The 25,927-nt window shown below is 24.3% G+C and overlaps 6 protein-coding genes and 1 non-coding gene across 11 annotated transcripts; 1 reads left to right on the plus strand and 6 right to left on the minus strand.

Annotated features, from left to right (window-relative positions):
- The first annotated feature begins 7 nt into the window (after positions 1-7).
- On the plus strand, positions 8-4,890 carry LOC122860130 (apoptotic chromatin condensation inducer in the nucleus). 3 transcript variants are annotated; one of them, XR_006374428.1, is made up of 9 exons: positions 8-215; positions 624-2,429; positions 2,515-2,581; positions 2,649-2,762; positions 2,842-3,019; positions 3,105-3,313; positions 3,410-3,634; positions 3,727-4,081; positions 4,217-4,333. XR_006374428.1 is itself a non-coding variant. In XM_044163808.1 (9 exons), exons 2-9 carry the CDS (start codon positions 631-633, stop codon positions 4,337-4,339), a joined length of 2,979 nt encoding a protein of 992 aa, XP_044019743.1. In that variant the 5' UTR covers positions 10-215; positions 624-630; the 3' UTR covers positions 4,340-4,890. The 3 variants fall into 3 exon arrangements, 2 of the variants coding, with proteins under 2 accessions (XP_044019743.1, XP_044019744.1); XM_044163808.1 differs by having other exon boundaries at positions 10-215; positions 3,727-3,990; positions 4,217-4,890; XM_044163809.1 differs by lacking the exon at positions 8-215 and adding an exon at positions 345-460 and having other exon boundaries at positions 3,727-3,990; positions 4,217-4,890.
- On the minus strand, positions 4,366-8,249 carry LOC122860133 (transmembrane 9 superfamily member 2-like). Its single transcript, XM_044163816.1, has 7 exons — positions 7,329-8,249; positions 6,743-7,245; positions 6,524-6,683; positions 6,338-6,433; positions 6,013-6,273; positions 5,762-5,933; positions 4,366-5,681 (listed from the first exon to the last, which is right to left on the minus strand). The coding sequence occupies exons 1-7, from the start codon at positions 8,148-8,150 to the stop codon at positions 5,617-5,619; spliced, it is 2,079 nt and encodes a 692-aa protein (XP_044019751.1). The 5' UTR covers positions 8,151-8,249; the 3' UTR covers positions 4,366-5,616.
- A 122-nt stretch (positions 8,250-8,371) lies between these two features.
- On the minus strand, positions 8,372-12,595 carry LOC122860136 (transmembrane 9 superfamily member 2). Of its 2 annotated transcripts, none has more exons than XM_044163820.1 (10): positions 12,240-12,595; positions 11,812-11,879; positions 10,997-11,621; positions 10,723-10,899; positions 10,398-10,554; positions 10,134-10,311; positions 9,906-10,065; positions 9,564-9,827; positions 9,306-9,477; positions 8,372-9,227 (listed from the first exon to the last, which is right to left on the minus strand). In XM_044163820.1, the coding sequence occupies exons 1-10, from the start codon at positions 12,363-12,365 to the stop codon at positions 9,160-9,162; spliced, it is 1,995 nt and encodes a 664-aa protein (XP_044019755.1). In that variant the 5' UTR covers positions 12,366-12,595; the 3' UTR covers positions 8,372-9,159. The 2 variants fall into 2 exon arrangements, with proteins under 2 accessions (XP_044019755.1, XP_044019756.1); XM_044163821.1 differs by having other exon boundaries at positions 8,399-9,227; positions 10,398-10,542.
- A 501-nt stretch (positions 12,596-13,096) lies between these two features.
- On the minus strand, positions 13,097-16,993 carry LOC122860128 (chromosome-associated kinesin KIF4). Of its 2 annotated transcripts, none has more exons than XM_044163803.1 (2): positions 16,710-16,993; positions 13,097-16,404 (listed from the first exon to the last, which is right to left on the minus strand). In XM_044163803.1, exon 2 carries the CDS (start codon positions 16,345-16,347, stop codon positions 13,147-13,149), a length of 3,201 nt encoding a protein of 1,066 aa, XP_044019738.1. In that variant the 5' UTR covers positions 16,348-16,404; positions 16,710-16,993; the 3' UTR covers positions 13,097-13,146. The 2 variants fall into 2 exon arrangements, with proteins under 2 accessions (XP_044019738.1, XP_044019739.1); XM_044163804.1 differs by lacking the exon at positions 16,710-16,993 and adding an exon at positions 16,593-16,670.
- A 2,246-nt stretch (positions 16,994-19,239) lies between these two features.
- LOC122847363 (rhodopsin, GQ-coupled-like) lies at positions 19,240-19,967 on the minus strand. Its single transcript, XM_044144986.1, has 3 exons — positions 19,945-19,967; positions 19,607-19,867; positions 19,240-19,486 (listed from the first exon to the last, which is right to left on the minus strand). Exons 1-3 carry the CDS (start codon positions 19,965-19,967, stop codon positions 19,240-19,242), a joined length of 531 nt encoding a protein of 176 aa, XP_044000921.1.
- Positions 19,968-22,829: 2,862 nt separating this feature from the next.
- Positions 22,830-23,952, minus strand: LOC122847369 (protein trapped in endoderm-1-like). Its single transcript, XM_044145001.1, has 5 exons — positions 23,868-23,952; positions 23,752-23,781; positions 23,535-23,700; positions 23,144-23,457; positions 22,830-23,053 (listed from the first exon to the last, which is right to left on the minus strand). Exons 1-5 carry the CDS (start codon positions 23,950-23,952, stop codon positions 22,830-22,832), a joined length of 819 nt encoding a protein of 272 aa, XP_044000936.1.
- A 1,528-nt stretch (positions 23,953-25,480) lies between these two features.
- On the minus strand, positions 25,481-25,601 carry LOC122847975. Its single transcript, XR_006373429.1, has one exon. It is a non-coding gene; the product is annotated as a U5 spliceosomal RNA (small nuclear RNA).
- Between the last annotated feature and the right edge of the window lie 326 nt (positions 25,602-25,927).

The raw sequence follows: 25,927 nt of genomic DNA on the forward strand, positions 1-25,927 counted from the left end.
AAAAAATAAATAACAATATGGCTTTCTAAAGAAGTTCATAACCCACGCTCAATCGAAGTGAACCCAACATTAAACGATTATTTTTTTGTTTAACACAAAAAAAAAAAAATATACGCGTCTCAATAATTTAATTGACAAGAAAATATTATTTTTCATTAAAGTGTTACTTCAATTTGATAGCTATACATAACATTGGAGTTGAATAATCACATCACGTAAGTTTTTCACAATTAATAATCACTGTTAAATATTTTTTTTTTATTTTAATTAACCCAGATATGAAGATCGGCGCGATGTCAAACAAAAAAAGCGCTTTGAGTTGTCCTGTTTTTTTTTTTACTCAATTTTAACTAGCTAACCTAAACTCCAATAATACCTATAAATTCTACTCGGCGTTTTCAACTCCATAATTATAATCTAAAAAAAAAAAAAAAAACAATACATGTTAAGATTATTGCAGGTACGCCCATTTTTAATTACGAATAACACAAAAAAAAAAAAAAATGAGTAATAAAACAATTAATTATTTCATTCCTTCTCTACTCAAAACAAAAAAACAATTACATAAATAATAATCAATGAAATGACAATAAATAATGATTAGTATTTTTGTTTTAATTTAGAATCAAGATGAGACGTAAAAGTGAACGTAACAAGACAAAATCATCACCAGAAAAAAAGCCTGAAAAACCAACTCGTAAATCAACTCGTAGACGTACTAAAAAATCACCATCAACATCACCAGAACGTGGTGATAATAGTAATGATGGTATTGATAATAATAAAAATGATAATAAAGAACAAACACCATTTAAAAGACAAACACGTTTACGTAGTAGAGAAAGTACACCAACAAAAATAATACCATCAACAACACAAACACCAACAGCAGCAGCAGCAACAACAACAAGTGGTTTAATGTCACCAGTTATTGAAGAAACAGATACAAAAGTAACATCAACTGAGCCAACAACACCTAAAAAACAAGATGAAGTTGATGAAAGTGGTGGCTCAGTATGGAAAGTTGCAAGAGCTGATGCATCACCAGGACAAATACAAAAATTAAAAATATGTAGACAACGTAATTTATCGGAAACATCAGATGTATCATTGAGTAAAAAACGTTCAAGTAAATGGCAGGATTATAGTGATGGTGTTGCTGAGAGTGCTGATTCAGCTGATGAACCACCAACAACATCAAATGATGGAATTAAAATTAATAATGATACAACAATTGATGATACAACATCTATTACAGGGAGAGATTCTGGCGAAGAGGTAAGTGATAGAAAGGAGATACCGTCTGATGATATCACAACAGTCAACATGTCTGACGTAAAAAAAAACATAGATAAACAACAACAACAACAACAGCGTGATGATGGTGATAAAGATGATCATGATGATGATGAAGGACAAGGACAGAAACCTGCTAAGGAAAATGAAGATAATAAAGATGATGTGAGCGAATCAACAACCACAATACCAACACCAGCAACAACAACAGCAGCAGCAGTAGTTGATGATGATGATGATGATGTTTCAAGCAAGGAGGATATTAAAGCTAATGTTCAAAAGAATGATGATGATAAAGAACCTGAAAAACTTGATGAAGATAAGGATGAATCAACAAAACAAGAAACAACACAAGACAATAATAATGATAAAAAACAATCAACAATTGATGACACTGTTAAATCATCAACTGAATCTGATGATAAAATTATAGAAGAAAAATCAATTGTTAATGAAGAAATTAAAAAAGATAGTGTACCAATTGTTGAAGATGAAAAAAAAATAAATGAAGATAAAATTAAAGAAAAAAAAGTATCACCTTCAAGTAGTGATAATGATGAAGATAATAAAAAAAAATCAGAATCATCAGATAATAAAACAAATGATGAATCTAAAAATGAAATAACAACAAGTACAAGACCAGTACGTTTAACAAGAAGAAAACATCGTGATAAATATCGTGATTCATCAAATTCAGAATCTGGTGATTCAGATGATGAACCAAGACGTAGAAATAGAAAAACAAGTGAGGCTGATAATAAAAAAGTTAAAATAGAAAAAGATAAAAATGAAGATGTAAAAATTAATAAAAATATAGAAACAAAAAATATAGAAAAAGAACAACAAAAAGATATTAATAATGAAAAAACAGAAATTATTAAAAATGAAAAAATAGATAATACTAAAAGAGAAAAATCAGAATCACCAGAAGAACATCTTGATATTCATGCTGATACTGAAAATGACAAGGAAAAATTATCTGATGCTGAAGAAAATAATGATTGTAATAAAAAAACAACAAATGATAATTCTGATGAAATTAAAAATCAACAAATTGATGATGTTAAATCTGAAACAATTGAAAAAATTCAAACAATCATTAAACCAGCTAAAGTTTGTTTAAAAAGAACTTAGTAAGTCTTAATTAATTATTATTTTTTAAATGTAATAATTACCTACTTGTTAAATAATTATTTTTATTTATTTTTTTTCTTACAGCTCACGAGCCTCAGTTGATGTTAAGAAAGATGATGGTGATTCATTGAATGATCCAAGTCAAGACAAAGTAAGTTATTAATAGAGTAAAAATATTGTACAATTAATTAACAATTATTTAATTAATTTATTATCAGGAAAATCATGTGAGTGAATCACCTAAAGTCATTCCAAAAAGACGTCGTTGGGGAACAAGTGTTCTTGGTACAGACACAACACCAGTTTTATCAATTTCTACTGATTCACTTCAGGTAATAATCAATCAACAAATAGGCATTAATTTAACGTGTATTGTTTATTAATTTTCTTTTAAAATATTTTACAATAAAGGCTCTGGTACCTGGAGCAAAACCCTTGTCAATGAGTGAAGTACGCCTGACAAAAGATGACGATGAGGTGCGAGAACATCGACGAGAGCAAGAAAAACATCATGAAATAAATAATGGTGATGAAGACAAAGAAGAACATGAACTTGTTAAAAATGATAGCTCAAGAGACAATCAATTAGGTAATTAAATAATTATTTATCAGCAATTATAATTACTACAAAATAGCATTATAAATAATTTCAAATTTTCTTTTGAATAAAATAGCAAGAAGAAAAATATCTATTGTCAAAGACACATCACAATTACCATCACCAAGTTCACCATCTGGTGCACAAGTTACAAATGTATTGTTTATTAAAAATTTAGTTCGTCCATTTACAATGACACAATTAAAAGAGCTTCTATCACGTACTGGTACAATTATTGAAAATGGTTTTTGGATGGATAGAATAAAATCCAAAGCTTATGTTGAGGCAAGTATTGAATAAATTGAATTTAAAAAAAAAAAAAAAATGAATGATGGTTCATTAAAATATTAACGAGTGTTTTTTGTTTTTTTTTTTAAATAGTATATGAATGAAGATCAGGCATTTGAAACTAGACAAGCTCTTCATGGAATATCTTGGCCAATATCAAATCCAAAAAAACTCGTTGTTGAATACGCAACAAAAGAAGCCATGAATGAAGCTAAAGAATTATTTAAAGATCAACCAGTAGCTAAAAAAGTTGAGGCAGTATCAACTGGTGATAATTGGCCAAATTCATGGGATGATAAAACAAATACAACAACAAAGGTTAGTTTAAAATAAAAAAATAAATAATATTATTATTAACCTTTAACAAAAAATATATTGATTATAATTTTATTTATGTTAAATTAATTTAGGTAACTGTTGTGAGAGAATGGGATTTGGGAAAAGAAGATGATCAACATAATTTAAAAGATAAAGAACGTGAAAAAAAAGATAATGATAGTAAAAAAAGAAAACAAAGAAGTCGTAGTCCATTAAATGATTCACATTTACCAGCACCAGCTCGTAAATTTAAAAAAAAAGAAGATGATGCACCACCAGCAAAATTACTTGATGATTTATTTAAAAAAACAAAAGCAACACCATGCATATACTGGTTACCGCTCACCAACGAGCAGGTTAGCTTATTACAAAAAAATAATTTATAATCACGCTTAATTCAACAAAAAAAAAACACAAATAAATATATAATCACATCAACTTGACAAAGTAATATTTTTTATTTTTTATTTTTTCATTAAATAATAAATTTAATCATTTAAAAATATACATGTTAATTTATTTTATAATTTATTTATCATTTTCATTAAAGATTATATTAATTATTTAAATATAATATTTCAGATTGTTGTTAAAGAAGAAATGCGAAGAAAAGCTATGGCTGAAAATGCACGAAGATTGGAAGAATTCAGACGTGGTGGAAATCGTGACAATAATCGTCGTCACGGACGCAGTCCCAGAAAATAATTAACCCTTTTTTTTTTTTTTTTTTTCTTTCTATATAATTAGATTTTTCCTATTTTTTATTTTACAAATAATTGAAAGTTTTAAAAACGTGCTTTCGACAAACGTGTTGTTCCATTGTCAGTTATATATTTTTTTTTTTTTTAAATTATTTTTTGTTTATTCGTGAATTGTATTATTATTTTTTTTTTTTTAGTTGTTTATTTTTTTTTGTAAACTATAGCTTGATATCGTTTATTACCGGTATAAATTTCGATTTGTTTAATCAATTCAATCGAAATTTAAAAAAAAGAAATTCTTCCGTGCAATAAAATCAGTATCAGTCATTATTTATTTTTTTTTTCTTGCCAATCACTTAAATAATTTCATTTAAAATTATTTCTTTATTTATTTATTATTTTTTTTCTTGATTTATTATTGTCCTATTGATGGATGGCAAGATGACTGGGACTGTTGTGCATGTCTTTCCTTTTCCGCGAAAAAAAATCAAACATGCCAATATCCCAATCCTCTTGTTCATCACATTAAAAAATAATTCTTACAGGTCATCACTGCACTCAATTTATTGAGAAATTTCCCAACTGGTTTTCGGGATAAATTGATTATGGACGGATTATTGTTGTCCGTGCAAGCAGCACACAACGACGTGGGACATTGTCAACATATTTAAATTAAAAACAATTATTCAAATGATAAATGCATGGAACAATTAATATTGTTCGATAGTTTAATCGAAAAAAAAGTAATCAAATTTAATAAAAGCTAAAAACCACTAAAAATTAAAATAAATTTACACCAAACAGCATAAATCTTGAAACAACAAAAGATTAATATTCTCCAATTAAAATTAATTGATTTATTAATTAATTTAAAAAATTTATACGAAAAATTATTAATTTTATGTATATTTTTGTTCATTTTAAAAACTTGACACTGTTATTTTGAGATAATCGTTAGTAATTTAACGATATAAAAAGAAAATAGTAATAAAATGTTTATTGAAAATAGTGATGAGTGTACAAATAAAAAAAAAAAAAAAAATACTAGCATAATTAAATTATGTTCAGCGTGTGTGAAATATTGAAATACTTTTTTTTTGTTTTGCAATTGATTTTTTTTCAAGTGTATTATTGTGGAGGATATCTAAATATTTAATTGCTGTAAATAAAGTTTGTCTCATGTTTAGCTACTTCAACAATTTATTAATAAACGATCATTTAAAAAATAAATAATGATTACAATTTTTTTTCATAAAGTATTGTTTCAATTTAATTTTTAAATTAAAGCTTAATAACATTGTGAATTTTTCTGATGAACCAGAAACAAGCAAAGAATCCAATTGAGCCTGTTGATTAATTGATAAATTAATAGATGAATTATTGAAACAATTATTTGTTTATAATATATAAATATTTATTAACATACCTGTTAGTAGGAAGAACAAAAATACCAAGATGAGTGTATAACCGAAATACAAAATTGTTGATGCTGTATCTTCAATCTCTAATTTTGTAAAGAAAAAGTTAATGCAATAAATAAAAAGATAAACTGCTGTAAAGCCAGAAGTCAAAAAACTATTCCACATCCAGTTGTAGTGCTTAAAAAAAATTAAAATATAATAATTAATTGTCAATATGAAAATAAAACTAGTAAAATATTTTTTATAGAAATAATACCTTTCTACGAATATCAGAGAAGCATAAAAAAATTGTTGATGCAGAACTTATTGCAACAAAAATTATAAAATTTATAAATAAAATTCCAAACATAGAGTATACTTGATCAGCCCAAATTGAATTTAATATGAAAAAAGATTGTATGAGTATACAACTAAAAGGAAAAAGTGTCACAATAATTCTGTCAACAAATATTATCAATTTTTCAACAAAACTATCTTTAACATTTTGATTTTTCTTTAGTAATTTATCTTCTATGGCCTAAAAAAAATAAATTAAATTTTTAAAAAATAAAATAACAATAAAATTTCGATTTGAAACCTACGTCTTTTCTAAATAGTAAACTTGGATCAATAAATGATAAATTATTATTTGGCAAATCATCATCTTCAGAACTTGAATCATTCCACATTTCCAATAACTGTAAAATAAATATTTTCAATTAAAATACATTGTCTAGATTTAAATTTGAAAAAAAAGAATCAATTCTCTTAATTCATTTGTAATTTACCGATTTTTTAAAAACAGCATGAGTAGTAAAAAATATATTAATAAATAAATATCCTAATAAACATATGAAAATTATAATTGTTTTCATTAATGGTATTGCAGCTGAACTTTCGTATTTCCAATGAATTAAATTCATAGAAAAATATAAAATAAAAACAAATCTAAAAAATAAAAAACAATTAAAGTTAACGAATTTTATGATTTAAAAATAAAAACATACCCTGGTGTCAATAAAGTATTAAGACAACAATGACTGATCAACATTTTTTTACCACCAAAACGTTTATAAATTCTTGATGATACATTTCCAGCAATAGTACATAATATTACATAAAAAACCAAAAATACAGTTAATAATGATGAGCCTGTATCAACTGGTGATAACAAGCCAAAATTAGAAAAAATTAAAATAATTAAAACAATGAAAAATATTTGTACACCAGATCCAAGTAATGCTGATAGTAAAATTAAATTTTTTGGTGAAATAAATATATCATAATAAAAAAAATTCCACCAATGTTCTTCTTGATTTTCTCCACTAAATTTCGATCTCCCAAATTTATGAAAATTATTTTTAAAATTTATAAATGACCATGTAATACTTCCAGTTAAAATAATAAATATTAAAAATGAAAAAATAATACTTGACAAATGTATATTTGTATGTGGCATTGAATTAAGAATATAATTCCATCGTGATGACCACTTGATTGTATTATTTTTCTGCAATATATTAATGATAAATAACAAAGAAAAAAATTAAATATAAATATGATTAATAATTAAAATAAATAAATAAATTTCACCTTAAAATAAATTGAATAAGTATATGTGATATCTAATTTTTCATTTGGCTTTAATTTATCAGCTGGTATTTCAAGCGGTGGTGCTTTTGATGAACAATCAGGATGATCAGGTGATCTATGATTAATACTTCTTGGTACAGCTTCAACAGCAATTATTCTTCCACAATTATCATCACAACCAGTACCCCATTCTTTTTTTTCTCCACTTTCATATGTTATTGTTAAATCAACATGATTAAAAAGATAATATGTATTATCTTTATTTACTCTATCAACATCATACCCACTATTTAATAAAACCTCATCTTGCAAATAACTACCCATGGAAATTAAAGAGTTACAATAATTTCTATCAGGTAATTTATAACACCATGTTACTGGTATATTATCAACAATCCAATAATGATGATAATCCATAGCTAAACCTTCTTTTAATCGTTCAATAATAATATCAGAATTTTTATCATTGCCAATATAATTTTTAGTACATATTTTATGACAATAATCATCTTTTAAAAATTCGAAATTATAAAATGATGATTTATCTTTTTGACCTAATAATATTTGACCAATATTTTGTTTTTTATTTTTTTTTTCATTATTAATTTTACAAAAATCAAAATAATCATAGCTATATGGAATTAATTTTTTATTTGAACTTAATTTATTAAAAAATAATTTAATATTTGAATTGCACGTATTATTTAATTTTTTACTATTATAATAAATTGTTGGAGATGTGTAAAATGATGTCCATCCTTCACTTACAATGACAATTAAAAAAATTATAAATAAACTTATTTTCACGTTTGGTGATAACATGATTTGCTTCAAATTAAAATACACAGATGTTTTAATAATTCACAATTCAGTTTGATACGCAATTTTCAACTGTTACGTATCATAAAAAAAAAATTATGCAAACCTTCAATCGTAAGAATAAAAAAAATTGTTGATTTATAAAACGTGGCATGATAGTTGCAATGATTGGACAAGTAAAATCACGTGGTATAAATATTATTAAACATTGCAAACATAAAATAAGGAAAATATATTGCTAATAAATTAATGACAATAAATATATTATTGTAACTTAATTAATAAGATTTATTTATATTATTAACACACTTAAAATTAACCACGTATTTAGTGGTATCTATTAATATACAAAAAAATCAATAAATTGTAGAATGTGCATTTTATTTTTATCAATTAAATCTAATGTATATCCGACGATTATTAAAAATTAAATTAATTTTTTTTTTATATATTTTTTTTTACAGTCTATTTTTATTGCAATAATAAAACAAAAAGAAAAAAAAAATAAGTCAAATAATAATATTATCAGTAATAACACGGTTTTAAAATTAAAAAAAAAAAAAAAAAAAGTATTATTTTAAGTCAACCATTCAAATTTTTAATGGCCAATTTGTACAATTTATTTTTTTTATTAAACACACATGCATTCGTGAACATATCAATAAATATATTCAAATATTATTATTAAATATCGATGAGAAATATTATTTTTTTTTTGAATCACACCCTTTGATTTTTAGTTATTTATCACTTGATAATCAACAATGTCAATTGTTTCTTTATTATTTATATGTAATTTTTTTTTTTCATTAAGTTGTTGCCGATTGACAATCATCTAGCACGAGTTTTCAGTATCAAAACAACAATAATTATTATTAATTTATTGATGTATAATACTGTTGATTAAATACTTTGATCTCGTACAAGTAGACAATGATTCTTGATAAATATATTCTCATATTGATGACACATTACTCACATTTCACTGCATCACTTTTTATTTATTTTTAATTTAATCAACCTTAACAACACTGTAAATTTTTCTGACAAACCAGAAACAAGCAAAGAATCCAATTGAACCTGTTGGCATTTGAATAAATTAATAAATTATATATTAAATTATTTTTTTTTATTGAATATAAATGATTATTAACATACCTGTTAGTAGGAAGAACAAAAATACCATGATAAGTGTATAACCAAAGTATAAAATTGTTGATGCTGTGTCTTCAATCTCGAGTTTTGTAAAGAAAAAGTGAACGCAATAAATCAAAAGATAAACAGCTGTAAAGCCTGAGGTCAAGAAACTACGCCACCACCAGTGATAATCCTAAAAAAAAAAATAAAAAATACAACACATTATTATAAATGAATTTCATTATAAAAAAATTGATATGAATATTTTTAAATAATTACCTCTGCACACAGATGGAAATAGCACAAAAGTATTGTCGTCTCGGAGCAAGTAAGAACAAGAATTAAAAATACAAGGAATAAAAATCCAAACATGTAATACATTTGACTAGACCATAGTGAATTTAAAATGAAAAATAATTGTATAAATACACAGCCAAATGGTAAAACACCACCCATAACAACACCTGGTATTGATTGAGTATAAAAACTTTGCTCTGGTATTTGTCGTGGAATTTGATTTGTTCTTACTGGATGTTCAAGTGCCTAAAATATAAAATTATAAATAAAATAATTACTAATTAAATATGCAGTAATTATAAAGGAGCTATAAAAAATACATACGCGTTTTCTAAAACCAAAATAAGCACCAATAAATGTAAGAGGAACTGAGACACCAAACCACAATGCCAAAAGAGCAATCAATGTGCTGAATGGTACTGCTGCTGAACTTTCTTTACTCCAGAATATTAAATTAAGAGCAAAAAATAAACTGAAGACAATTCTATATAAAAAAAATAATAAAAAGTTAATAACAATTAAATGACATTTAATTTATTAATATATATTTACCCAGGACTTAGCATTGCTGTTAGTAAAACATTTGATTTCCATTTTTCACCACCAAAACTTTTGTAAATTCTTGCAGAGACATATCCAGCTGGTGTACCAAGGCACACATACAAAACCATTGCACATGTCATAAGTGCTCCTCTATTAGCCGGTGATAAAAATCCCAGGCAAGCAAAAGCTAATTGAAAAACAAATTTTATAATATCAATTAATAATGTTGAATAAATTTTTTGTTATCAATAATAAAATTATTAAATAACGCACCAAGTGTTACAAGAGTCATGAAAAATACTTGAATACCAGAACCAAGAAATACTGATAACAACATTCCTTTTCTTGGTGGTCTAAAAACATCACCATGAACAAGTTTCCATCCAAATTCTTCTTGTGCATCTTCACCAGATTCAATCTGAAAATAAGCCTGCGTTATCGCAACACAGACAAAAATAGAAAATAAAACGAAAAAAAAAAAAAAACATTCACAAAAAATTCAAGTAAAAACAAAGAAAAATAAATAAAGAAAAATAAAATGTAATATAATTATTGATTTTAAGTAATTAATGTGTTATTAAATATTGAAAATTTTTACCTGATTGTATCGAGCAATATCCTTGTGTAATGTTCGTAGCATAATCATAGCAACCATACCAGATAAAAATAAAACAATCACCAATGAGTTCAAAATGCTAAACCACTGGATACTGGTATGTGGCATCGAATCGAGAATATAGTCCCATCTTGATGACCACTTGATTGTATTATTCATCTGCAATATATTAATGATAAATAACAAAGAAAAAAAAAACAACTAATTGTCAATTAAATATAAATACAATTAATAATTAAAATAAATAAAATTTTACCTTAAAATGAATTGAATAAGTATATGTGATATCTAATTTTTCATTTGGTTTTAATTTATCAGCTGGTATTTCAAGTGGTGGTGCTTTTATTGAACAATCAGGATGATCAGGTGATCTATGATTAATACTTCTTGGTACAGCTTCAACGGCAATTATTCTTCCACCTTTATTACCAAAACTAGAACCCCATTCTTCTTTTTCACCACTGTGATATGTTATTGTTATATCAACATGATTAACAAGATAGTATGTATTATCTTTATTATATGCACTATTAACACCACATGTACTGTATGGTAATTGTCCATTATTTTTTGAAAAACAACCCATTGGAAATCTTGTTGTACGATATTGTCTTTCATCTGATCTGTAGCACCATGTTACTGGCATATTATCAACAATCCAATGATGCTGATAATTTTTTTCCATACCTTCTTTTAAACGATTTAATTTCATTTCAGATTGTTCATCACCACCAACATATGTTTTTGTACATGTTTTACGACAATAATCCTCTTTTAAAAATTCAAGTTTATATGGTGATGGACGTATTCTTTCACCAAATACAACTTGTCCCAAATTTTCAACTGGTGATTCTTTATCTTCACTCATACAAAAGTCAAAGCTGTAAAATATTAATAATATTAATAATCTTATTTATCATAAATACATCAAAATGTTTTATTTATTTATGATAATAATTTATAATTTATTCAACTTTTTTTTATTGTCAATTCATTATAAATTATCAGTATTAATCATTTTAATTTATTTGTATGTTATTTTTGTTTACCAAGACTTTCTTTTTTACTTACTGATAATACTCGAATGGAATGACAGATTCATCTGAATTCAGCCTATTTACAAAGAGCTTTATTTCTGACTGAAATAAAAATAAATATTTTAATGACATTGTTTTTTTATTATCTTGCATTTCCGCAATGATTAAAATACTTGGCAATTTTTTTTTTTACATACAGGGATGATAAAACGTTAGGTTATAAAAATAAAAATTAGACAAAAATAAAAAAATGATGTAATTATTTGCAAAACAATTTTTTATAACTGGTCAATATAAAAATCATTTGATTGACTTTGTTGATACTTGATGATTGACAATCTCAACAATATGACATATTTTTTTATTTTCTTTGGATGATTCATGATGTGGCAACATCATCACAAGAGGTTAAATTATTGATGAAAAAAAATAGTAAATAAATAGATAATTTAATAAAATCACCTTGCATGTTTTGGTGTCATCACCAACACGACAAAAATTGACAGGTGCAAGACCAGGCAAATAAAAACTCCATCCTTCATTAATTACGCATAATATGACAATTAATATCGTCAATTTTGACGCCATTATCACAATTTTTTAAACCACTTAGTGTTTATTTTTTTACAACTTTAATCAAACATATAATTATTTAAATTAAATTATTTAAACTGTTAATATCGTTATGAATTGTCGGATTGTTGTTCAGATGGCAATTAACGAACACGGCTCAATGACAATTAACCTTGGCTATCAGGATTTTTTTATATCACACCAAAATTTTTCAGCCATGACACGTCATGAATGTGAACATTGCCACAAGTCACATTAATCTAAAATCGAATGAATTTTTTTAAAATAACCGCGAGTATATCAGGTTTTCTATTTGTTAAAAAATATCACGTGGTATTATATTTTAACCAATTAAATAATATCAATACAAAATGGCGATTAACTGAAGTTAGCTGCAAATAAAAAACAATAACAATTAAAATTAATAATTAATTATGATAATGTTTAATTTAAAACAAAAAATTCATTTATTATTTCGTTTTTATTCAAAGTAATAATGGCAATAAAAATACACAATATACAAAAAAAAAAAAAAATTCGAAATATTAATTTTATATAAAAAAAACAAGACAATTACTTTTTTTAATAATAAAATAAAATATCTTGAATATTGAAATAAATATTTATTGTAGCCAGAAAATAATCAAATTAAAAATGAGCCATTTTATGGATGTCATTTAATGAATAATAATAAACTTAATTAAAAAAAAAAAAAAAAAAGTACTTGATAGAAAAAGAAAAAATTAATATTAATTAATAAAAAATAAAAAACTTTAAAAATATACATGAATTATTATTAATTATCATCTTCAACTTTAATACGTTTTGGATTTTCATCAGCCAAGAAAAAACGATTACCACGATTTTCTTGATTTTGACATTTAACTGGATCACATCCACATTTCTCAGAACAAATTGCATGATCTTTACGACATAGACAATAACTTGTTGCACATGATGTTTTACATTCACATGGTGAGTTACCTTCAGATGCACGTTTTTTAGCTAAACGTGTTGATATTGATACTCTTAATAATGATGATTCTGGCTGATGAATAATTGTTTGATTTTTCATTTTTTGTTTGGCAATTGCCACACGTTTGGCAATTGGTGTACCACGCCAGTCTGGATCTTTATCAGCATCATCAGTAAAGCTCATATCACTTTCTGAATCTAACATAACAAAATCATCATCATCATCTTCTTGAAATTTATCAACTTTAATTGATGTTTTTTTCTTTTTAATTGGTACTGGTTGTAAAAATTGATTGTCATTAATTTTATTATTTAATAATTTATTTTCATTTTTTAATGATTCAATTTGTTTTTTTAAATCATCAATATCATCATCATTATTTTCATGATTATTACTTTGAGCAATTCTTTTAATTTCAGCTTGTCTTGTATCCATTAGTAGCTGATCATATTTACTCATTAAATCATCATAATCATTGTTCTTTTGAAAATATTTTTTTTCTACATCACTTATTGATTCAAATAATTCTTTCATAACAATTCTAGCATCAGCAACTGTTTGTATTGCATCAAGTCTTGAATTGGTACGTAATTCTTGATCTGATTTAATTATTTGATTTTGTAATTCACTTATTTGTACACTTCTAACATCAATATATGCTGATAAATCATCTAATTTTTGTTGTATTTTATTTGTTGGATTTTTAATATAACCATTTTTAATTTCATCATGTTGTTTTTTAAAATGTGCACGATCATTCATTAATTTTTCTAATGAACATTTTGCATCAACAGTACCAATTAAAACATCAATTTCTTGTTTAATCCATGTTTTCATTGTTTCTTTACTTTTTGATTTTTCTTGACGATTTATTCCAGCTTTACATTGTTTATCAAATGCATCTTTTAATCTTTTATTAATTGCACTTGCTTCTTCCATTTTACGTTTAAATACATTTTGTTGTTTATTATGAAGACTTTGTAATCTAATCATTTGATTTTGACGTTTACGATCTTGATCTTTTAAACGTAATAATTCTTTTTCTCTAGCTAATTTCCATTGACTGAATTTTTCACTTTCTTTTCTCATTTCACGTATTAATTTAACACGTGTTTGTTTTAATGTTTGTATTTCATTTGTTAAATTTTTTAATTGTTGATCTGTTTTTTCTTTATTTTTAATAATTCTACCTTGTTCAACACATTTTTTATTTAATTCAGTTATTTTTTTTTCTAATTCTTGTAATTTTTTTCTACGTGTTTCAGCTAATTTTGCTGATGCACTATTAACTTGTGTTTCTTCTAGTAATTTTAATAATTGTTCTTTTTCATTTTGTAATGATTTAATTTCATTTTCCATATCTTGTAATTCTTTTGATTCAGCTAATTGTGATGCATTTGTTAATAATCTTGATACAAGTTCTTCTTTAATAGCCAATGCACGATTAATATTTTGTACTTCATTATTTCTTTCTGATTGACGTATTGTATGTTCAGCTTGTTTTTCATCAAGTTGAATACCTTCAATACTTGAATCTAATGAATCATCAAATTCATCATTATTATTATTTGTTGTTATTCTCATTGATGGATCACCTTCAAGTGATATTTGTTGTATTATTTCAGCATCTTTTTGCTTTTGATAATCATGAAGTTGAAGTATTTTATCATATAATTGTTTTAATTTAATACGTAAATCATTATCAATATCATTATCATTAATAATACATTTAAATTCATCAATTATTTTAATTAAACCCTCATCCATTTTATTTTTAGCTTCTTCAGCAAGTTCAGCTCTTTCATTCATACACATTGTTTCAATTAAATTCGTGTGTAATTGTTCACTTAATTCACGTAATTTTTTTTGTAATGTACGATTTTTTTCTGATAAACAACTGTGTTCTGGTGGACATGATAATATACCAGAATTTTTACCAAGTGCTGATAATTGTAACTGCTTAACAAGTTCCTTTAAACGATTAATTTCTGCAGTACGTGGATCTTGATTAATAATTGGTTTATTTTTAATTTTTTTAGCTCTATCAGCATAACGCAAAGTGCTCAATGTTTCTTCAATATTATAATCAGCTGGACTAACACAAGCAATCATAAGTGTCATTGAATTACCACCCAATGAATCTTGTAATAATCTTGTTAATTTACTATCACGATAGCCAATAAATGCTGATGAATTATTATCACCAAGGGCTGATATAACATTACCAAGTGCTAATAAACCTTTATTAATATTAACACCTTCTTTAAATCTTTCACCAGTTGCACCAGTTTTTTTACTCCTCTCAGAACCAGCTAAATCAACAAGTTGAAATTTTGATGTCATTGCTGTATCATTATCATCAATTTTTTGTTGATATACTGTTATTGTAAATATAGCATGACTGCGGCTACTTTGATTATTCATGTTGGTTGCACCAGTTGCTCTACCAGCTGATCCTTGACTCAAGCATTTAAATGTATCATCAACATTTTTAACTTCAATTTCACTTAAACCAACAACTTTAATACCTTTTGTTTCATCTTTTATTTCTTCACGTATATCAAGTATTGATTCTTTTCTTGTTTTTTCACTTAATAAATCATAAACTTGTTCTTGATATAATTCAATAAATGACACTGTGACTTTATATTTCCAATCTGTTTTTAATGATATTGTTTTAAATATATCTGATACAGCACGAGGTATAACACCCATTGGTTGTCCTTCACTGTAATTTGTACCCATGGAATATGTTTTGCCACTTCCTGTTTGTCCATAGGCTAATATTGTTACATTGTAACCCTTGAATATATTATTAACCATTGGTTCAACAGCTTCATTATAAACAACATCTTGTTCTGTTGATGAACCAAATACATAATCATAGGTAAATGCTTTGTCTGACACTCGGATTTGTGGTTGTCCAGGTGTTAAATTTAGACAGTCAACACAACCTTTTGTACGTTCTGAATCAACAAGTGGACGTATCCGAACAGCAACACGCACTGAGTCGTCACTCATTGTTTTGATTTTTTTTTTTATATATTTAATTGATTGTATTTCTCACTTGATTATTATCTGAAAATAAAAACAATTATTAATTATATGTTGTTTATAAATTTTAATAATATCAATTATTTATTAGAATTTATCTATTTATTTGAATTGCAGACTATTGTTTGATAATTGAAATTAAAATAAATTGATTAATAAAAATTATAAATAAATTGTATAAAAAAAAAATGGCAGGACAAACAATTACTGACAGGATAAACAATTGTTAATCTGTCAAATTAAGTAGTATGATTAAATTAGATATAAAAAATAATTAACACTGATTTAACTGGTTATTATTAGAATAAAAATTTATGTCATAAACTCACTAAAAATGTCAAAAATTTGTAGGTTTATATTAATTTTTGCACATTGCAAAATTAGACAGGATCACGTTTTTTAATAAAACATATACACAGTCAACTGTTAACGGTCAAATTTAAAATATAAAGCGGTTTTAAGGCTGACTTTCATTTACAAGCCGCATTTGTTTATATTGATTTAATTATTTATGTTTATTGTTTGTTGATATACACTATAATTAATAATATTTCTAATTTAAAAATTTAAAACAATGTTTCAAATTTAAAATATTGTTTTATGAATATTTGTGAGCATTATTTACAATTATTTAACAAGCTTTTTAACAACATGGCTGCCCCATGTATGGCAAGAAAAATCCCCATATTTTTATTCCCTAAAACAAAATGGCGAATTAACAAAGTTAAAACTCCCTAAAATTTAAAAGCGCAATTTAAATTATTCATTGAATTATAGATATAATTTTTAATAATAAATTTTTAATTAAAATATATAAATAAAAAGATGAAAAAAAAGATTGGTGAAAACCCTGGTGCAAATGATTTTTTCCGAAGGAAATCGGAGAATATGGGAAAAAATGTAGACAAAAAGAAGAAATACGGAAAAAGTCGAAGAGAAACGGAGAAATATCCGAAAAAAAAGATAAAAAAAAAATTTAATTTAGAAGTGTATAAATTGAAATAATACCATCAAATATAAAAATTTAATTTAAAAATCAATCTATGATTAAAGTACATCGGATTAATTAATTTGTTTTTACAAAAAATTAATAAAAATGGTGTCTGATTTTATTTCCAGAACATATAAATATTTATAGAAGACTTCTCTCTGATAAATATATAAATATTACGAAATATTATTAAAACCATATGAAAAATTAGATATAACATATATACTTATTCAATTCATTTTAAGATGTAATAAATTTTATTAAATATTTAATAATTAGAATTGCAGTAATTAATATCTGCAGTATATTAATAATAAATAACAAAGAAAAAAAAACAATTAATTGTCAATTAAATATAAATATTATCAATAATTTATATTTAATTGACAATTGTTATTTTTTCTTTGTTATTTATCATTAATAAATTGCAGACGAATAATAAAATCAAGTGGTCATCAAGATGGGATTATATTCTTGATTCAATACCACATACAAATATACAATGATTTAGTATTCTCAACTCATTAGTTATTGGATTATTTTTATCTCCCGAGAAGAAATTCACACGATCTCCAACGATAACTATTTTGACCATATCGCTGAAGATCTTCATAGGTCTAAACTTTTTTTGAATAATTTTTTTTTATAAGACTTTTTTTCCATTGTTTATTTTAAATATTTTAATGATCCGGTGAATATTTTTACGCGATAAAAAAATTATGCATTCTCAATTATGCATGAGAACTGCGAAGATCTCCGAAGATCATCCGAAATCCGAATAGCGGAGAAATTTACTCCAATTTTTTTTCCAAACTTTCTCCAAATATTCTCCGAATTTTCTTCAGCTTTTTTCCACCAATTCTTCAACTTTTCCAATTTTGAATTTTTCAAAAAAAAAAAATGAATTGACTAATTATTAATTTTTTACGTACTGTAGACCATATAATGATGTATTTTCATTTGGAAAAAATTAAGAACTCAAAGACACTTTTTTTCAACAAGTTGATGTACTCAAAGTATACTTTACTTTTGTACTTAAGTCTTAAAGTGTACTGCATGATAATATTATCATATTATTCTTAATTTGCGTATTTAATTTATTTATATTATATGGAATCTATCAAAAAGTTGATGACTGGTGCGATACGTACCTTTTTATCGTTTTGCGAGTTCCAATTTTGCTGTTTTACAGAGATGTTTATCTTAAAAGGATTTAATTTGAAGTTTAAAAATTACTTGTGAAAAATGGAAATTCTAATATGGATTATTCTCTCCAATCGCATTTTCCTTTTTTCACAAGTAATTTTAAACTTTAAATTGAATTTTTTTTACTTCAATAAGCTACAATTCAGTACAATTTATTAACCTTATAGAATTTGTGTTTATACATCTAAAAATTGATCAATTAATTGTTAATATGTAAGAATTATTCTTATTATTGAATTTTTTTTAGGAACATGTTCAATTATTATAATTTTTATTTTAATTATAAAATTATGCTTTCATTTTTTTTATAAAAAAAAATAATAAATAATAAACGGTAGGTAGGTGGGTAGCTGTTCTCATTTAAATATAAACTTGTGATAAATTTATTTTTATTCAATTGTTATTTTTTGTCTTGCCAATACAAAATAATATTGTATACAAATAAAGAGAAAAATATAGTAATAAATAAATTTTAATAGTTATTTTATATAAATTTAATAAAGTTTTAATACAACTTTTATTAATGAATCATTATTAAAATATAAATAAAAAGAAATTAAAAAAACTTTTTTAATTTACAAAAAAATAAATTGAAATATTTAAATTAAATTTAAAAATCAATCTTTATTTAAAGTACATAGATTAATAATAAATATTGCAATTTATTTGGTTGACAAACAACGTGGAGTCTGGCAACTGATATCTGGTTGATTACTACTACCATTACCACTACTTTTAAAAATTGCTTTGTATGCATTTCTATAACGTTTATTTGAGCAAGCATAAATAATTGGATTAATAAAAACAATTGCACAACTAAGTACTGTATGTAATACATGCAATTCTGGATAATATTTTTCATCATCAATTGAATCAATTAATACCATTGGTAAAAAACAAATTAAAAAACTAACAAATATTATAAACATAAGTTTTGTTACTTTTTTTTCTTTCTCAATATTTCTAATAGCTGTACTGTCATGTTTCTCAACATTTTCACGTGTGTTTTTAATTTTAAAATAAATCGACACGTATGAGAAACTCATAACAAGACATGGTGGAATAAATGCAATATTACTGAGCATCAAACTTGGATCGATATAAGTATTTTGGTAATTATAACTACTGCAAAGAAGTGTTTTTGGATAAACATCAACTGTTCCCCATAAATCAAAAGTTGGTGGTACACGTTCTAAGTAACTAAATATCCAAATTAAAATCATTATAATACTGATCTTCTTATCAGTAAAATATCTTGGATAAACAGTTGGTTTTAAAACCATGTAATATCTGTAAATATATTAAAAGTTAATTTTTTATTTATAAATTATTGGTAAATAATTTTATTATGTTTTTAATTTTTTTACCTTGTCATGGCAATTGCAGTCATACTTAAAAGTATTACCATATAATATAAATAATGAAACTCTGCATAATGTTCGGTTGAATAACCAATTATCAAATAATAATTGTCCAGCAAAAATTGGTAATGAAATAGCTGATAATATTAAATCTGATATTGCTAAATTTATAATAAATTTTGTTGTTGCATTTTTTTAAATTTTTTTACTAAATACAATTACTGTCAGTATGTTTCCTAAAAATTATAAAAATAATTTTTAATTATTTTAATTCACTTAATAATTAGATATTATTTAATTATATAATTTTTTTCAATTACCTATGACACCCAGGATGCTGAAGTTTATGATGCAACCAGCTGCTGAATCGGATACGTAAGTAGCATACGGCCTTGTAATATTCATTTTTCAAAAAAAAAAGTTAATATTTATTTTTAAATAATAATTAAATGATTTGTTCATAAATTTAACACTCTTTCTTTTTATTTTCAATTCAATTTTTAATTATGTAAACATTTTTTTTTATTTAAAATTTTGTTGGTTTTTTTTTAGCTTCTATGGAATACGTTTGTTCTTTAGGATAATTGTTTTTAATTTAATACGTCAACGCGTTTATCACTGTAAGATAAAAAATAATAGATATGAATAACAAAAATACGGAAAAGAGAAAACAATTTGTTAAAAACTGATGATGACTTATATAGATAAAAAAGTTTTTTATTTTTTGTTAAATAATTAGTCACGAATTGACGTTGTAAAAAAATAAAACAAATATATATTTCTAAACTCAGTCTTTAAATTATGACTATTAAAATACATAATTAAAATTTTTTGAGCTCTAATTTATTTCAATAACTTTAATTTATATTTCTAAACATTTCTCTGATATTCTATTATTTAAAAAATTTTTTTTCCTAAATAGTAAATGACTTGGCGAACAACGTATAGAGTTCGTATACTGATATCTTGTTGATATCTATTATCATTACTATTTTTAAAAAATTCTATAACGTTTATTTGAGCAAGCATAAATTATTGGATTGGTAAAAACAATTGCACAACTAAGTATTGTATGTAGTACATGTAATTCTGGATAATATTGTTTTAAAAATATCCAACCAATAAATTTTTTTAAAGATATATTCGTTTTATTGTTCAGGCAGGTATTTGTGGCACTCGTGAAAAATTTGTAATTATTTTATTTTTACTCATCATAAATTAAAAAATATAAAAATCAGAATTACACATTTTTTTGATATAAAAATAAATATCAATTGAAATTTTAAAAAATATTAAACACTAGTAATGATCTAATATATAATTTAATCTAATAAGTTTCATTTTATTAGATATTATATTTTACCATGGTATTGAATACCAACCCGAAACATCTAATTTTTTTTACATAAAAAAAAAAAAAAAAATATGTGGATTTTTTTTTCTTTTCAACTCTTATTTCTCCATAGTTTTTATTAAAACAAATTCGAAATTGTATTTATCTTTGTATCCCCTGGCGGAAATTATTTCTCCGATTTTATTGGATATTTTTTCGTTTTTCTTTGATAGTTCTACGTATTTCTCTGATTTTCCCCGAATTTCTTAACATTACTCTATATATCTCTCTGATTTACTCCGCTTTACTTTGTTAAAGTAAAATTACGAAGAAAAAACGGAGTGAAGCGAAAAATTATTTATTCAAATTAGAAAAATCGAAGAAAATCGGAGAAATAATTTTCGCCTGGGTCGTTTGAAAATGTTATGTTCGTCTAGGAATGATATTACAACAATTAGGGAGTAATCACATCGTCTTAATCTCTATACCCGCAATTATAATTTCGTAGGTCACTTTTGTGACAAATTGTAATCTCATTTTTTATTTTTTTTTATTTGGAATCGTGTACTTCTTAAACGATGATAATAGGAATTCATTATTTGAGTCTTACAGTTTTTTTTCAATATGGGTTTCAGCATTTATTTGAATATATCTCTTCTACTGTTGACCCCCACGAAAAAATATATATCCTGGATATACGCCATATGCCCGAGAGTGCATGACCGGTGTTATTCTTAAGAAATTCCAGGATATAAATTTTTTGTGGGGGTGAGCTGCCCAGGAACAAATGGAGAAGATCTTGGTAGATCAACGTAGATCGTCATTTTATCTATATCTATGTTCATCTTTTTAGATCTAATGAACTTCCCATATTCGGGTGAAAATTTTCAAAGCACCACAGATCTGCATAGATCAATTTTGATCTAAATGGATCTACTGTATGAAATAAATTTGTAGTGTAGATCCACTTTGATCTGTTTGATCTGCAATATTTCTGCTATAATAAATAGAATAATTTGAATATCAATTAATTTGAATTAATAATAATAAGTTTTTAATGGTGAGAAAATTAAAGACATTTATAATTTCAACAAGACATACGGTAAATTTTATTTGTTTATTTATTCTTCATAAGAGAAAAGCATACATATATTCGTTGATGTTACATTTACACCAAAATTTCGAATGCACCCAACAACTTCACTGCGCTGTAGAGTAGAACACCACAAAGAAATTACAAGATCTAAAAATAATAAATAATGTTCTTTTATAAAGATTTACTTGTGATCAATTTATTTATTTTTTTCGTCTTGACAATATAATGAGAAAAAAATTATAATAAATTTACGTTATTTGTTGCTTTATAAAAATTCAATAAAGTTTTAATATAACTTTTATTTAAACTATTTAAACTAATTAAACTACATAAACAAAAAGGAAAAAAAAAATTTTTTTTATTTACAAATAAATAAATTAAAATAATATTTTGAAATATTAAAATTAAATTTAAAAATCAATCTTTAATTAAAATACATAAAATAATAATTAGTTTTTACATTTATTTGGTTGGCAAACAACGTGGAGTCTGGCAACTAATGTCTGGTTGATGACTACTATCATTACCACCACTTTTAAAAATTGCTTTGTATGCATTTCTATAACGTTTATTTGAGCAAGCATAAATAATTGGATTGATAAAAACAATTGCACAACTAAGTACTGTATGGAAAACATGTAATTCTGGATAATATTTTTCATCATCAATCGAATCAATTAATACCCCTGGTAAAAAACAAATTAAAAAACTAACAAATATTATAAACATAAGTGTTGTTACTTTTTTTTCCTTCTCAATATTTTTAGTAGCTCTACTATCATGTGTTTTAACATTTTCACGTGTTTTTTTAATTTTTAAATAAATTGATACGTATGAGTAACTCATAACAAGACATGGTGTAAAAAATGCAATAAGACCGAGCACAAGATTTGGATCAATCGATTGACCTTCATTCGGAAAACTACCGCAAAAAAATGTTTTTGGATCAACATCAATTGTTCCCCACAAATCAAAAGTTGGTGGTACACGTTCTAAGTAACTAAATATCCAAATTAAAATCATTGTAGTACTGACATTCTTATCAGTAAAATATCTTGGATAAACAGTTGGTTTTAAAACCATGAAATACCTGTAAATATATCAAAAATTAATTTTTTATTTATACATTATTGGTAAATAATTTTATTATGTTTTTAATTTTTTTACCTGGTGATGGCAATTGCAGTCATACTCAAAAGTGTTACATTTAAATTACCATATAATATAACTGTTGAAACTCTGCATAAAGTTTTGTCAAATAACCAATTATCAAATAATAATTGTCCAGAAAGAATTGGTAATGAAATTGCTGATAATATTAAATCTGATATTGCTAAATTTATAATAAATTTTTTTGTCGCATTTTTTTGAATTTTATTACTACTTCCAAATGCAATTATTGTCAATATGTTTCCTGCAAATTATAAAAATAATTTTTAATTATTTTTATTCACTTAATAATTGAATGTTATTTAATATTATAATTTTTTTTTCTATTACCTATTGTACCCAAAATGCTGAAGTTTATGATGAAACCAGCCGCTGTATCAGATATGTAAGTGGCATATGGCCTAGTAATATTCATTTTTCAATATAAAATATTTTTTTTTTACTCAATAAAATAGTAATGAAAATATTATTTATAAATTTAACACTTTTTACTTATTTTTTATTATAAAAACAATTTTTTTTATATTTAGAATTTTGTTGATGTTTTTTTTCTTTAGCTTTTATGAGGTACGTTTGTTCATTAGAAGAACTATTTAGCGACTAAATAATACTAATGCTTTAAAAATATTTGGAAGCTCCAAAATAAAAATTTAACAAGTAATACGTCAACGCGTTCAACACTGTAAGATAAAAAAAAAAAAAAAATAGATATGAATAACAAAAATAAAAAAAAAAAAAAAAACCATTTCGTTAAAAAACTGATAGTAGCCTATAGATAAATAGTTTTCTTCTTTTTTTTTTTAGAAACTTATTATTTACCAATAATAATAATATATTATTATCAATAGGTTTTTTTTTTCTTTTTTTTTTTTTTTTGTTAAATAATTAGTAACAAATTTACGTTGTGAACAAATGAAATAAATATTTATAAAGTCAGCCTCTAAATTACTATTATTATAATACATAATAAAAATTTTTGAAGCTTTAATTTTTTTTAATAACTTCAATTTATATTTCTAAACATTTTTCAAATATTATATGATTTTTATAATTTTTTTTCTAAATAGTTATAAATAATTAACTTAAAGTTAGTAATTTGTTTTTTTTTTTTTTTAAATTTTGCGATTAATTTAAATTTTAAACACCAACAGAGAAAAAATTAATAAATTGCTCATATACGCTTCATATTCGACTCTACATATTCGATTCAATTTATTCAATGAATTACATAGATTTTTGTACATGGATTATTATTTCTTCTTAAAATAATTAATAACAATATTGCGTTGTAAAAAAAATAAAATATATATTTTTAAACTTGGTTTAAATTATTATTATTAAAATACTAATTTTTTTTTTAATAACTTCAATTTATATTTCGAAACATTTTTCTAATATTATATGATTAAAAATTTTTTTTTTTCTGATTAATAAAAATTATTAACTTACAGCTAGTAATTTTTTTAATTTTTTTTTTTTTAATTTTGCTTTTAATTTAGTTGATTTAGTTTACTAATTTCTAATTTCTATTTTTTTATTTTTTGAATTTTCAATTAAGCAATGGAGTCTTTTAAATACCAACATAAAAAAATATATATTACAAACTACCAACAGGGAAAAAAATTAATAAATTGCTGATACAATCACAATTCACAACAAAAGATACATCAGCTGATTGCTTACGTACACGTGTTTTGGATGAACGTGTTTCAGGTACCTCAGAAGTTACCTGTTCTTGCCTGTTCTGCCTGTGCTTTCCTTGCGAGTGCTTAAGAGCCTTGAGAGAGTTAAGCTCCTTTGAGAAAACTCCTGGTGAACGTTAAATACAGGCAAATAGAGGTTAAAGTTTACTCGTGGTTAAAATTTAGTTAATTATACACGCGTGGCTAAAGTTTATTAAATACTATTCTAAAATTATAAATAATAATTATTCATCGATTTTTATTTTTAAGGCACTATATCATACCTAGATTTTGTAGAAAAATACTCTGTAGTGTTCTCTTCCACGGAAATCTTTAATAAAAGGCAAAACATTTATTCGTGTTAAAAAGGGAAACAAGAGAAAATGGAAACTCAACCAGGTCAGATGAATATGGAGATTGATTCAAGCCATTCAGATGAATCGTATGAACAATGCATTTTAAATATGCAAAAAAAAGTAAGTTGTTTGAATAATTTATATTATATCAAGATCAATAGTAAATTACAATTAAATAATTATTGCAGATTTTTTAAGCTGCTGTAATTGTTTATTGTTGATTAAATTAAATAATAAATTAATTTTTTTCTTATAGGTAAGGTCAAAATACCAAATATGTATAAATGATGTTATCTCGAAAAGAACGATGGAAGAAGCTGATGGTGTTCATGGGTTTTACAGAAATGATTTT

This window comes from Aphidius gifuensis, linkage group LG1 (assembly GCF_014905175.1).
Source record: "Aphidius gifuensis isolate YNYX2018 linkage group LG1, ASM1490517v1, whole genome shotgun sequence".
In the NCBI taxonomy this organism is placed as follows: domain Eukaryota; kingdom Metazoa; phylum Arthropoda; class Insecta; order Hymenoptera; family Braconidae; genus Aphidius; species Aphidius gifuensis.

What these genes read in the sequence shown, in the direction of transcription:
- LOC122860130 (XM_044163808.1), top strand. Translation starts at nt 631, where the DNA reads ATGAGACGTAAAAGTGAACGTAACAAGACAAAATCATCACCAGAAAAA. An exon ending in ATGATCCAAGTCAAGACAAA is followed by an intron (nt 2,582 to 2,648) that starts GTAAGTTATTAA and finishes ATTTATTATCAG; the next exon opens with GAAAATCATGTGAGTGAATC. An exon ending in AAACAAATACAACAACAAAG is followed by an intron (nt 3,635 to 3,726) that starts GTTAGTTTAAAA and finishes AAATTAATTTAG; the next exon opens with GTAACTGTTGTGAGAGAATG.
- LOC122847369 (XM_044145001.1), bottom strand. Translation starts at nt 23,952, where the DNA reads ATGAATATTACTAGGCCATATGCCACTTACATATCTGATACAGCGGCT. An exon ending in GACAATAATTGCATTTGGAA is followed by an intron (nt 23,701 to 23,751) that starts GTAGTAATAAAA and finishes TTATAAATTTAG; the next exon opens with CAATATCAGATTTAATATTA. An exon ending in ACTGCAATTGCCATCACCAG is followed by an intron (nt 23,458 to 23,534) that starts GTAAAAAAATTA and finishes ATATATTTACAG; the next exon opens with GTATTTCATGGTTTTAAAAC.
- LOC122860128 (XM_044163803.1), bottom strand. Translation starts at nt 16,347, where the DNA reads ATGAGTGACGACTCAGTGCGTGTTGCTGTTCGGATACGTCCACTTGTT.
- LOC122860133 (XM_044163816.1), bottom strand. Translation starts at nt 8,150, where the DNA reads ATGTTATCACCAAACGTGAAAATAAGTTTATTTATAATTTTTTTAATT. An exon ending in AATACTTTATTGACACCAGG is followed by an intron (nt 6,684 to 6,742) that starts GTATGTTTTTAT and finishes TTTATTTTTTAG; the next exon opens with ATTTGTTTTTATTTTATATT. An exon ending in TCTCTGATATTCGTAGAAAG is followed by an intron (nt 5,934 to 6,012) that starts GTATTATTTCTA and finishes ATTTTTTTTAAG; the next exon opens with CACTACAACTGGATGTGGAA.
- LOC122860136 (XM_044163820.1), bottom strand. Translation starts at nt 12,365, where the DNA reads ATGGCGTCAAAATTGACGATATTAATTGTCATATTATGCGTAATTAAT. An exon ending in CATGACTCTTGTAACACTTG is followed by an intron (nt 10,312 to 10,397) that starts GTGCGTTATTTA and finishes TTTTTCAATTAG; the next exon opens with CTTTTGCTTGCCTGGGATTT. An exon ending in ATTTCCATCTGTGTGCAGAG is followed by an intron (nt 9,478 to 9,563) that starts GTAATTATTTAA and finishes TTTTTTTTTTAG; the next exon opens with GATTATCACTGGTGGTGGCG.
- LOC122847363 (XM_044144986.1), bottom strand. Translation starts at nt 19,967, where the DNA reads ATGACTGCAATTGCCATGACAAG. An exon ending in ACTGCAATTGCCATGACAAG is followed by an intron (nt 19,868 to 19,944) that starts GTAAAAAAATTA and finishes ATATATTTACAG; the next exon opens with ATATTACATGGTTTTAAAAC. An exon ending in GTTATGAGTTTCTCATACGT is followed by an intron (nt 19,487 to 19,606) that starts GTCGATTTATTT and finishes AATATTTGTTAG; the next exon opens with TTTTTTAATTTGTTTTTTAC.